At 38.5% G+C, this 13,736-nt stretch overlaps 1 protein-coding gene across 1 annotated transcript in view; it reads left to right on the top strand.

Moving 5' to 3' along the window:
* col5a3a (collagen, type V, alpha 3a) overlaps positions 1-9,735 on the top strand; it is a gene marked incomplete at its 5' end in the record, with an annotated part of 49,806 nt that extends 40,071 nt beyond the window's left edge. The window contains 11 exons of the mRNA XM_048188446.1: positions 41-94; positions 244-297; positions 1,563-1,670; positions 2,030-2,083; positions 2,261-2,296; positions 2,602-2,655; positions 2,740-3,049; positions 4,592-4,704; positions 4,815-4,883; positions 5,553-5,786; positions 8,227-9,735. Of these exons, the coding sequence (XP_048044403.1) occupies positions 41-94; positions 244-297; positions 1,563-1,670; positions 2,030-2,083; positions 2,261-2,296; positions 2,602-2,655; positions 2,740-3,049; positions 4,592-4,704; positions 4,815-4,883; positions 5,553-5,786; positions 8,227-8,373 (1,233 nt within the window). The remainder of the gene's footprint in view (positions 1-40; positions 95-243; positions 298-1,562; positions 1,671-2,029; positions 2,084-2,260; positions 2,297-2,601; positions 2,656-2,739; positions 3,050-4,591; positions 4,705-4,814; positions 4,884-5,552; positions 5,787-8,226) is intronic.
* Positions 9,736-13,736: the final 4,001 nt, after the last annotated feature.

Raw genomic sequence — 13,736 nt, 5'->3', positions numbered from 1 at the left:
ATCGATCTTGAACTTATCACTCTGCCTGGTTCTTCTCCAGGGGGAGCAAGGGTTAAACGGTCCCCCAGGGCAAACTGGACCCCCAGGACCTATGGTAGGGATTCCACCACTTCTTTCTCTCCCATATCGATCTACAACTGTATCAAATACTGGTCTAAGAAAAGAAGACAAATGATCTTGGGATTGCAGCAAATTCTGCCTCGCAATGAAATTGCACTCTGTGACTGGCTTTGCTTTATATAGGGGCCAGCTGGATTACCAGGACTGAAAGGAGATCCTGGCATTAAAGGAGATAAGGTATGACAGCATCATAAATGCTTGACAGTTTGAGGTATGATGATGCCTGACTGCATCATAGATGTGCTCATTTTTACATAAGACACAAATAATACAGCCTGTGAGAGCTGAGAATGTAGTCTTGAAAATGACAATTACATCTCTCACTAAAGCCAACCATAAAACTCTTAAAGGTGCCCTAGAATTGAAAATTGAATTTACCTCGGCATAGTTAAATAATTAGAGTTCTGTACATGGAAATGACATACAGTGAGTCTCAAACACCATTGTTTCCTCCTCCTTTCCTTCTTATGTAAATTTGATTTTTGCAAAAGACCTCTGAAGAGCAGGCGAATGTCAACATAACACTGACTGTGACACAACAGTCGGGATCATTAATATGTACGCCCCCAACTTTTGCATATGCCAGCCCATGTTCAAGGCATTAGACAAGTCATTATTAACGTCTGGAGCAGCACAGTCGAATCAACAGACTTGATGCAGGTAAGCAAGCAAGGACAACAACGAAAAATGGCAGATGGAGCAATAATAACTGACATGATCCATGATATCATGATATTTTTAGTGATATTTGTAAATTGTCTTTCTAAATGTTTCATTAGCATGTTGCTAATGTACTGTTAAATGTGGTTAAAGTTACCATCGTTTCTTACTGTATTCACGGAGACAAGAGTGTCGTTATTTTCATTATTAAACACTTGCAGTCTGTATAATTCATAAACACAACTTCATTCTTTATAAATCTCTCCAACAGTGTGTAATGTTAGCTTTAGCCACGGAGCACAGCCTCAAAATCATTCAGAATCAAATGTAAACATCCATATAAATACCATACTTACATTATTTGATATTCTGCATGACGAACACATTGTAAATATCCATTTTGAGGGTTATATTAGCTGTGTGAACTTTGTTTATGCAATGTATTATAGAGTCGCGAGCTTGGGGGCGGGCAGCGCGAGGATTTAAAGGGGACACACACTGAATCGGCGCATTTCTAATTATGCCCCAAAATAGGCAGTTAAAAAATTGAATAGTAAAAAATTTATGGGGTATTTTGAGCTGAAACTTCACAGACACATTCAGGGGACACCTTAGACTTATATTACATCTTGTGAAAAAGGGTTCTAGGGCACCTTTAAAGAATACCTTCTTGCCATTGTGCTCATACTGAAATATTCTTTGTGTCTGCAAAATAATGGCATGTGGAAATAGTAATGGCTCGGTGCACAAGTTGTAGCTCTGCTGTTCTTTGTGCTGTCTAGGGTCATGGTGGGCTTATTGGCCTGATTGGTCCTCCAGGAGAGATGGGAGAGAAAGGAGATCGAGGCCTGCCGGGAAATCAGGGAGTACAAGGCCCCAAAGGAGACGGTGTATGTATACGTCATCTCTGCTATTATAAACAATATAACCGTTACAGTATGTGTATATACAGTTTTCTGAGTTGTCTATGTATAAATATAGTAGGCAATTGTAACGCACGTAAATTCTCCGCCACAAACAAGTCAATCAGAAACTCATTGAGCAAATGCTAAGAAACCTAAGAAAGTAGCGTTTCAACATTTGAAATAAAAACATTGAATTATATCTTGCATGGCTAGTATCTTATAAGGTGCGTTTGAATTTAAACTGATATCTATTTTGTCTTCAGATTGTTTGTCAAGTGTTAGCATGAATGACATCAATTAATGATGGTCTAAGTGGAAACATTATTTTGATCTCTCGATAATAGGGCGTTGGTGGCCCCCCTGGCCCTACTGGCCCACCTGGACCTCCTGGGTTGTCTGTGAGTTGCCTTTTCAGATGCATTGCTTTTCTCACTACATTTATTCATTAGCCCTTCTTTTTTATTTATTTATTTGTGTGTGGAACAGCAACTGCTTTTGAAGGTACCTGTGATGTTTAAATTGATTTGTGAAATCATATTGTTTTTCATTACTGTGACTTTCTTTCTCACTGGTAGGGTGCAATAGGTGAGAAAGGATCTAAAGGAGACCAGGTTGGTGTGTATATATATATATATATATATTTATTTATTTATTTATTTATTTATTCACTGTAATCTTGTTTTTCAGCCTCTCTCTGTTTATATGGTATTTGTTTGTTCTGATCTGAGCTCTTGCTTCTGTTATGAAACCTGAGTGAAAGGCATTGGCACTGCCAAAGTTTTATCCTGCTGCTCCAACTTGGATAATCCCTCTGAACGGATCGCCATATGAAGCGCTGAGTTGGCAGTGGCCTTTGAGGAAGGTGCCAAATTTTGGGATGCCTGACTAAACTGTTTCTGTTTTCTCCCCCACAAAGGGAGCCATTGGTGCAAGAGGAGATACAGGACCTGCTGGCCCACCTGGACCACCTGTGAGCCACCATGATTTCTCCTTACTTTTCTGTCTGTTTCTTTTATCCTGTCTCCTCATGTCTTCCATCACTCTATTTCCCTAGGGCCCACCAGCCACCATGATCGAGCCACTGCCCATCAGAGAGGGACGTAAAAAGCGAAGGAGACACTCAAACCGACAAGGAGTCGGAGCCAGGGCAGAGACTGAGGAGGAGGAAGTAGTCCAGCTTAACATGGAGGATTTTCTACAGGCAGACGAGTCTCTGGTTGACCCAGAAGGCATGGAGGAGGTGTTCGCTTCTCTCAACTCAATGAAAACAGAGGTGGAGCTCATGAGAAAACCACTCGGGACCTTCGAGAGTCCTGCCCGCACATGCAAGGAGCTGATGTTGTGTCACCCAGAATACAAAGATGGTGAGGAAAGCTTCATACATTTCCCTATAGTTAATTAATTACTTCCACAGGGAGGGATTCACTAAGAATGCCTGCTGGTTGTGCCTGTCTTGTTTTGTTTGCACATGCTGTCTGTTCACTAAAGGAAATATGCAAATCAGGTAACATTTCAAAATATGAGCTGAATGGAATTTTCACAGTTCGCCATCTTGCAGGCCAGTTCTGAGTACTTGGTTGTGGTTGGGCAGACTACCACAGTAATAATGCGATTATTTCTAATAATAAGAGTAAGGTCTAAATCGCAGTAAGATGTTTACATGACACGAACAGAACTCTTCACTCCAGTTTACATGCAGTTTTCATTACTCTGATTATTCGCTATAAGTATAGTTCTTTTTCACGCCCCTAAACCTGACGCGGAACAAAACGAACTGTGTTTGGTTGCGTTACATGTCAGTCAAACGTCTTCTTGGGCGTTCCTTGGCCAATAAAAGTTGCGATAGAGTCCAGACCTTCTGCCGTCAGTGAAGGTCTGGTTATGCGAGACTATACGACACTCAGATAGGCATACAGTGTGCATGTTACCAGCCATTGTTTTTATCTACTCACATCAAATTCAAAATACGTTTTTATGGACGTACTGGATATTAGCCTATTCGGCGCCATGATGAACATCACAACGCCGGGTTTGCCTACACTGCTTCGTGTTCTTCGCACCGTCTGGATGAAGGTACAAAGCAGAGAGTTGTGTTGACAGAGTTTAGCAATTTGGAGAAGAGAAAACTTCAGAATAATGTCACAGAGTTCATTGATGAAGTTGTGTGAACAACAAACGGCATCCGTGTACATCCGAGCACATGCACATTTTGGTCAGAGTGGTAATAATGCGTTACATGCCTGTTTATTTCATTTAAAATTGGCATACACCACCTAGTTTAATGCAATTATGGTTACAACGATTATGAGCTTAATTTGTTTGATCAAAGTATTGTTTACATGAGGTAAAGTTTAATCGCAATATTGCCAAAATCCAATTATAATCGCATTAGGTCTGACATACTTCACTGGCACTGTATAGCATCACTCCACTCCACTGAGATCCTTGAATCAGCTTTTGAAAATGCTGTCTACACCATCTGAATATATCAAAACAAAAATGTTCTTGATAAATTTTCCCTTTTTTGTGTTAAAATGACAATATTAGAACCCAAAATGGGTTATATGAATTTCTTTGGACGTCAACTCATTTACATATATGCATTTGGCAGATACTTTTATCCAAAGCAACTTGGATTATATTAGTGGAATACAGTTTATCAGTTCATGCATTTTCCAGGAATCCAACCAATGACCAATGAAATCTATAATGGTTAAAATTTATATAGAAAAAAGCTTTTATCTTTGTGTGTTCATTTAATTGATACTAGAAATGAAATACTCAGTAACAAATGAGTAAACAGTAACAAACATTAATAAACAGACAGTTTACTGAATTGGCCCCCATATAAGTCTTCCCAGCTAAATGAATGTTTAAAAGAGATCTTGCAATCCACCCTCTCTTAGGTGAATATTGGATTGACCCAAACCAAGGCTGCCATCGAGACTCCATCAAGGTTTTCTGCAACTTCACCGCAGAGGGGGAGACCTGTCTGCACCCTGATAAAAGATTTGAAATGGTAACCATACTCACGCACACTACACACGTCTTCCTGCAGTCTCAGTTCAACAGGCCTTCTGGAGTCTGAAGAAAAACACGTCTGATCTGTCTCCTCATCTCTCAATACAGGTGAAGTTGGCCGCCTGGAACAAAGAAAAACCAGGCAGTTGGTACAGCCAGTACAGAAAGGGCAAACAGGTGCTTTTCTCGTCAAATATTTTCCTCTCATCTTTTAACTGTCTGACTGTCAACATGTATGCAGCACCAAGTTTAGATCTATTCACCTTTTTACACGGCATTTTGCCTCCAAATTCTTTATTGCCGATAAACAAAAAGTGCACAATGTGTTAGAAACGTATTGTCTAATGCAATAAATAGACCAGTTGTTCTGGAGGCTTTTTACTCTCAAATTAAATGCCGAAAAATGGAAAAAAGAGACAAACAATCTGTCAAACAATCAACTGAGATGCATCACTCAATGGGTGTGTGTCTTTGATGAAAATAAAAAAAAAAATGCTATGTCTGGTCTAGAAAAGGGATATGATGGAATTTATATGCGTCTCTATCTGAAACGCCTCAAGCCAAACTCTCTTGAGTGCACGCCAGCGACCTCCATCCGTCTCGACTCATTAAATGATGCTTGAGACTAACAGCTAAGGCCTGTTTCACTTGCAGCTCATTCGTAAGGTGTGACATCTGACCTTGTTATAGAGATTTAGGCAGACAGATGTCACTCTCTCTTGCCTTCATTAGAAATAAAATCTTGCAGGGGTGTGCAAGTTTGTATGGATGTCACGCAATAAATGTCTACAGAATTGTCTTTGATTAGGCTGAGTGCTGCTTACCCATTATTCCCCACTTCTTTAGTTCACTTACATTGACACTGATGGAAACCCAGTGCCCGTGGTCCAACTGACCTTCCTCAAGCTCCTCAGTGCCACAGCTACTCAGACCTTCACCTACAGCTGCCAGAACTCCATCGGCTGGTACGACGTGACGAGCCACAGTCATCAACATGCCGTGCGGTTCCGCGGCAGCAACGACGAGGAGATGACGCAAGCCGAATCGCCCTTTATAACGTCACTGTATGATGGCTGTCAGGTGAGGTGATTTCTATAGATGAGATTACTGTGATCTCACACCAGAAGCTTTTATTTATGACATTGAGCAGCACTGCAGTGTTTCTGTTGGACATATACAATACCATACAAAAGTTTGGGGTCAGTAAGATTTTATCTTTATTTGAATAAAGATAAATAAATGCTGTTCTTTTGGACTTTCTATTCATCAATGAATCCTGAAAAAAAACATGATCATAGTTTTCACAAAAATATTAAAGGGGTCCTTGATTAGGATTTCACTTTTTTAACTTTAGTTAGTGTGTAATGTTGCTGTTTGAGCCTAAACAACATCTGTAAAGTTACAATGCTCAAAGTTCAATGCAAAGGGAGATATTTTCTTTTAAAGAAATCACTTTTTGAGGACTTCAACAAACGGATGGTAGGGACTACAATGAGCTTCGTCATGGGTTAGTGACATCACAAACCCCAAAATTTACATAAACCCCGCCCCCAGGAACATGCGACAAAGGGGGCGAGGCCATGTTGGGCTGCTTTAGAGAAGAGGAAGAGTTGTTGTAGTAGAGTGATGTTACCATGCTACGCCGGACTGCTTCACATATGACGGCACATGCTAGTCGATGAGTTGAATCAACTCCACAATAACTACATAAATTTATGAAACATCCAGTTTCATTCTATAAGTTGTAACTTCTTCCTGAGTCTCTCCATCAGTGTCGACTCCGGTTTGAACAATGTAAGGCTGAACACCATTACTGACAATCCTCATTTTGGCTGCGTGAGATTCTCCATCTTTGTTGTTGTTGAGCAACCAAAGCGTGAGCTGTTAAAGCTCCTCCTTCTTCTGGAAAGCAGGCAGGGAGCAGAAGTTCATTTGCATTTAAAGGGACACGGACAAAAATGGCATGTTTTTGCTCACATCCAAATAGGGGCAAATTTGACAAGCTAGAATAAATTATCTGTGGGGTATTTTGAGAAGACTAATTCGCCCCTGGTTCCTTCAAGATTTTCCTATGAGGTTTTAAGGCAGGAACACACCAAGCCGACGGTCGGCCGTCGGGTGGTTTTTCTTCGTCGGCCGACTAAGTTTTCTCAGTGTGTTCTGCACCATCGGCTGAAGTTGGTCCTCGTCGGCTTTTTTTCGGCTGATTCAACATGTTGAATCGGCGTCGGAGCTCGTCGGTCCGTCAGGCCATCTGATTGGCTGTTCAGATACGGCCGCCTGCTAGTTCGGAAAGGCATTTCATCTCACGCAGGCGCAGAACTGACGTGCTACTAGGCCGTTGGCTGTTTAGCGTCGGTTTGGTGTGTCAGGGCAACTTTGGACACAGACGCTGCCGACGTGAGCCAACCCCGCAGTCTGCTTTCGTCGTCACTAGTTTGTCGGCGTCGGCTTGGTTTGTTCTGGCCTTTAAAATGTTGGTTTTTTGATTCATTTGTAAAATAAAAACTGTGGTAAACATAACTTGATATACTTTGACATTTTGTTCTACAACGTAAATTACACATCCATATCGAAAACATGCATTTTGAAGCAGTCATGTTCATTTTTGAAAACATACGTTTTTATTAAGTAACTACTGTAGATAAGACAGCTTGGGGTGTGAATGTGTAGTGTACGTTGTAGAACAAAATGTTAAAGTATTGTCAAGTTATGTTTACTACAGGCTTTATTTTACTCATAAATTGAAAAAACCCATAGGAAAATCTTGAAGGAACAAGTCATACCTGCACTACTCTATATGGTGAGCATTTGAACTGTAGTGTATAATGTAATTATAATGTTTGTTAATGTTGTGGTTTGGTTTGGAGTGAAGAAATATATGTAGGCTCTAGATAAACTATCAACAAGACATAACTGTATTTAGAATTTTAGTTTCTCAGGCAACCAGTTTGTCCACAGGTAGGTAAATAAACACCCTCAAACGTATAGTATAGTGCAATTTCTAAAAAGAAATGAGGCATGTAAAAGTAAACACTAAAAATATTTCCCAGCTGATGAGCTAGAGTATATGAAAAGCATCTGTGCTCAAATCCACAGTCCTAATCCATTGATCAAGATAGAAATTGAAAAGGGGCCATTTTCAGCTACTGATCTAAAACAGCTCTTTTCTAAAGAACCTGGTTATGCCGTCACCATGTGTTTGTTTGCAAACAGTAATTTCGTCTGTATGGGAAGTATTAGTTTAACAATTCCTTAAGAAAAAACACACCCACACTTAGTTTCTTTGAGTTTTAATGAATCACAAAATTAGTCTTCCGTCTGCGGAGCATGAGGAGCTAAAAACAATCAGAACACGCTAATTCTAAAATAGCACCAAATAAGCCTATTTCAGCAGGAGTTTAATGCATTATCCAGCCGCAGAACCTCACAGGGATACACTCAGCAATTCATTTCAGAGCAAAAATACACTTAAAACCAGGAAGCTTCTTTCAGCTCATGTCTCATTTTCTTCCCACAGACTCGTAAGGGTCAAGAGAGGACCGTGCTGCAGATTGACTCTCCACGATCAGAGCTTCTTCCGCTCATAGATGTAGCAGTATCGGACTTTGGGAATAACAACCAGAAGTTTGGATTCCATGTCGGAGCAGTGTGTTTTAATGGCTAACACAGAGCACCTCATCGCAGGACTTACCACGAGTGATATTTATTGCGTAGTATGTAAACCTTGGGTTTGTGGCATGTTTCTAAATGACTTTTGAACATCTGATGGGTTTCAGAAGCCCTCAGTTCCATGGTTGCAACGCAAGGATGCCAACCAGGATGAACTAAGCACATTTATCAAAGGGAAGTCTTTTTTATCTCGTTTCCTGCCTGTCTCTATACTCTACTCACCTGTGGATTAAATTATGAGGCGTGACCCACTAGAGTTCCGAGAACTGCTCCGGCTGAAAAACCAATACATCATTTGTCTGTCATCTGCGCCACAGAGCGTTCTAGCCCAAAGCATATATGTTGAATTTACAGCCCGTGACACGGATCTCGTTTTTGTTTGTCTCATTTGATAGCGATGATTTGAAATTAATTTGCCACTTGAGGGATCGGCTTCGACATTGAAGAGTAAATATTTCTGAGACCCATTTTCCTGTCTTGACTGCAATGTGATGCCAACTGAGGCGAAGTTATACCTCTTTACTAGTTTTGACAAGAAAATACCACCCCGATCTGTTTGTAATTCCTCGCTCGAATATTCCCTGTCACATCAAACTTGCAGTGTTACTCATCTTTAATCAGTGTACGCTCATACATAAACAATGTTAAATAAGGCCCAAGCTTTTCAAAACGCAAAGCAGTTTATGTGCATGACTCAAATGGAGCCCAGCTGCTTATTAATATGTAAAGTAGTCTGCTCACTTAAGCTGCTTGTCTTGTTAGCGGGCAGCCTAGTATGTTTTCCTGTCAGTGATCCATGTTTCCATGGTGCTAGCGTATCAACCTTTGCTCCACATGGCTCAATTGCTTCATATATGAATGAGAATTACTGTGTTAGATTGGGAAAGGGGTGTCATATGAGCATTACACTGAAGACCGACTAAATTATGCTTCTTTTTGATGTAAACTCATTCATATCTGAATTTATGATGGTCAACCTCAGAGTATTGTGTGCTGTGTATATGTGTTGGTATGTCTTGTTTGTTGTATGTTCCCACTGTGGTGCTAAAGAGATTTGTTTTTTTGCTCTGTGTAAAGATAATTTGTTGTCTCAGGGGCAGAGGTAGGAAAAGGGAAAATGTCTGTGGTGCTTAACACTAATGGAGGGATAAACACTCTGCATGGTGCAAGATACATTATCATCTGGAACGTCAGTAGCTTCTTTACTGTCTTTGAACGTCTTTACTGATGGGTTGACCGTTGTGGCAATGTGCATACAGTATACAAGCAAATTCGTAAAAAAAAAAAAAAAAGTAGACAAAATGGCTGAGATTAAATGCATTTTACACAAAGTTTACTCAAAATCCACATCAAATTGGAAGAAAAAAAAAGAAAGTCTACTGTCTGTTGAAAAGGTTGTTAGTAGATTTGGACAAAGAAGAAACAATTGTCGACCAATGGAGATCAATTAAACACATTTTACACAATATTTAATTCGAAGAAAAGCTGAAAACAGAAAATCACTGAAAAAAAAAAACATTTCTTACTCAGCATTTTGTCTAGTTTTCCTGTACACATATCTAAAAATACTAAAATCAAGATAAATTTACTTGAGAAGGAAAATTACATAAGATATTAAGTTTTGTTTTCTGAAAAAGTATCAAAATTAAAGGTTTCACTTTCTTACAAAAAAAAAAACAATCAGTGCCAATGGGGTAAAAATACTTACGTAAAAAAGTTCTTACTTAGTATTTTTGTCTTGATTTCCAGTACAGATATCTAAACATTCTTAAATCAAGATACATTTACTTGAGAAGCAAAATCTTGTTTTCTGAAAAATGTATTAAAAGTGAGTTTTTGCTGAAAACAAGAAAATAATGCAGTCAGAGAAAATAACTTAAAAATATAAAATAAATTAAAATGATTTTTTTTTTTCTGACACCTTTGACAGATTCAAGCTAAAACTCACTTACTTTTGATTAATTTTTCAAAAAAAAACCAAACAAAAAAAACAAGACTTTATATGTGACCCTGGACCACAAAACCAGTCATAAGGGTCTTTTTTTTTTTTTTATTTTTTTTTTTTTAGATTTATACATCATCTGAAAGCTGAATAAATAAGCCATTGATGTATGGCTTGTTAAGATAGAACAATATTTGGCTGAGATAAAACTATTTGAAAATCTGGAATCTGAGGGTACAAAACAATCAAAATATTGAGAAAATCGCCTTTAAAGTTGTCCAAATAAAGTCCTTAGCGATGCATATCTACTCCCAAAAATAATTTTTTTGATTTTGACAAAATATCTTCATGGAACATGATCTTTACTTAATATCCAAATGATTTTTGGCATAAAAGAAAAATCGATAATTTTGACCCATACAATGTATTGTTGGCTATTGCTACAAAATATACCCGTGCGACTTATGACTGGTTTTGTGGTCCAGGGTCACATACAGTATCTTAAATCATTTTGCTTCTCAAGTAAATGCATCTTGATTTAAGAATCTTTAGCTATTTTACTGGAAAACAAGACAAAAACATTGAGTTAAGAAAATAATGCCCTAGCAACCACTTACTGCACCCTAGCAACCGTATAACAACATTAACAAGCCATATTTCAACACCAGAATATTGTAGAAACATGGAGATGGGCTTTTTTGACTCAGACTGGCAAAAGGTCTTTAATTATCACCCCATAAACTGTATAATCACACCCTAGCAACCATTTAGAGTACCCTAGCAACCATACAAACACATGAATAAGCCATATCTCAGCACAAGAGCATCGTACAGACATGAGGGTGGTTTCCCTTTTGTTTCAGGTGAGAAACCTGAAACAGTCTCAAATATCACCATGGTACCTGTGTAGCCACACCCTAGCAACCGTTTAGAGCATCCTAGCAACCACATTGCAACATAAAGACGCCATACTTCCGCACCAGAACATTATACAGACTTATGGATTGGCTCTCTTGCAGTTACATGCATCACTGTAGCATCTGCCCAGTGCCGAGTTTTGCCACTGCAAGCACCACTCACATTTTCTTCAGGAAATGTACATTCTAGTTTTTCTTACCCCATTGGCTGATAATTGTTCTTGTTTTAAGCATAAACACACTTAATTTTGTTAAATTGTTTTCATTTTGCTTCTAAAGTAATGCTGCCTTCACACGCTATCGGAAATTTGATAATTCCCACTTCTGAAATCGTGATTACGAGCTCATCGCATTCAAGTTTTTGAAATGGTAGGGCGTTCATGTGCAATTTTTATCTAGGAAACTCGTATTTACGATAATTCAGAGAGCATGTTAAGGCAGCATAAATGTATCTTGATTTAAGAATGTTTAGGTATTTGTATATGGAAAATTAAGCAAACTACAAAATCTACCAAATCTGCCAATGCCAAAGAGTAAATAAATAAATAAATAACGCCAAAAATGTTTGTTATCTATTGACACAGTTGTTAGATTTGAAATGACTTTAAGTGGAACAACCAAACTTGTTAATCAGACAATCCCAAAGTGGCTAAATATTGACCGATTCCTGACCTCTGAACCCTCCTGTGTATAGTGTCTGTGCTACTAATTTTACATAGTGTACAGTTATTCTAAAGTATGAATGATAATACTAACCCGTTGCCTGACAGCTGTATTTGTGAAAAAGTGATGAGCGAATTAAAAAATTCTTTTCTTTTAAGGAGACCTTTTCATTGTCTTCGGAGCGCAAGCAATTTTTCGGTTCTGAGGCGAGTGCCTTTTTGGAGAGGATCAGAGACACTGTGATGTCTTCTCTAAAGGCAACAGACAAGCATGTCTCTTCATTAGCCACAGCTACATTCTCTCGCTCTCTCTGCGCTTGTAATCAACATCACTTCCTACCTCGCAGATGTAATCAACTCTGATTCACTCCCCAGTTCATTTATTTCAATTAACTTTTGTTTCCTTCCCCAGGAGAGGAACCACAAGGAGAAGGGGAAGCAAACAGCCCTTTGTGTGTACGTGTGTGCGTAAATAATGAAATGGCTTTGGATTAAAAAGTGAGCCAAGGAGAATTAACCATATCTGCGGAGGGACACAATGAAATAGGGGAGGGAATTGGCAGCCCACCCCGCTCACCTCCCCTTCGTCTGTCCCTGTCTGCTGCGTGTTTTGCTAATGCGCCGTTCTTTTCCCCTCTCAACCTCTGCAATTATTTATAAGCACACAAACGAAGCATTCTGCAATCAGAAAGAGATACCCGCTCACCTCTTGAAAGTGAATAAATTGCCTTCATGTTGTTGGCACAACAAGCGCATCTCCTGGAGCACCTTATTATCGCATTTGAACTACAACAGTTATTCAGAAGTGAAATGCAATCTCTCACCTCTGATTGCAAATAACACATGTGAGATGCTTTTTCTCTCCTAGAAATACCGGATATGATGTCTCTTACTTTGTATGAAAAATCTATTAACTGTCTTTCTGTCAATACAATACAGTGAATGACAAACGTCGGTGGTCTCCCAGTGGCTTAAATTATTGGCAGTTTAGTGTTAAGTGATTAACTTACACGGTAACACTTTAGAATAATGGGCCATCATTATTAAGTAACTATGCAGGAAGCAATGCAGGACTAGTGAGTAGTACTACATTAATACTTCAGCTACTACTATTAACTAATATAGAAAAAAGCTTAACTAATCAGTAAGTAATATAGTTTCTTATTAGGTAACCAATAATTACTAAATGAGATTGGCATCATTAAGGCGAGACACTGCAGGTGAATAGGGTAAAAAAAAACAACAACAACTAGTTATTCCCTAATGGATTGATTGCAATAAGAATTTCAAACATTTTTTGTGTTACAAGTTTTCTAAAATGTTATGGTTAAATATGCAAATGAGGCATAAGAATGCACTAATTTGCACATATTTCTAGTATAAAAATCTGAATATTGGATGAAGTCAGCTTCAGAATTCTTTTAATTTGTTTTGACATATTAGAGTCAAAGGTTTTTACAGAGGGGATCTCTTTTTTATCTCTCCATAATTAAGAAAATAATGTGAACAGTCAGAAGAAAAAAAAACATTTTCACAATTTTTCTTTGAAATAAAATGTTGTATATAATCTGGCAAATTATATATATGAACAAATCCCTCAGTAAAAACCTTCAGAATATAGAATAAGACTACAATGTTTGGTGCATGTAAGTGCTTCTGAAGTGGAGATACATGGCTCAGTGTAGGAGAAAAAAAGTATTTTGAGAAAACAGCATTTAAAAATATGCATCGTAACTGAAATCTTTAGACACAAACAAGTGCTAAAAAATGAATGCTTAAAAGTGCAGTATGTAAAATTTGGGAGATCTATTAAATGCAATATAATATACATAACTGT

This window comes from Megalobrama amblycephala, linkage group LG1 (genome assembly GCF_018812025.1).
Source record: "Megalobrama amblycephala isolate DHTTF-2021 linkage group LG1, ASM1881202v1, whole genome shotgun sequence".
NCBI classification, from domain to species: domain Eukaryota; kingdom Metazoa; phylum Chordata; class Actinopteri; order Cypriniformes; family Xenocyprididae; genus Megalobrama; species Megalobrama amblycephala.
Note: the sequence above shows the minus strand (reverse complement) of the source record. Positions and strands in the feature narration are given on the sequence as shown.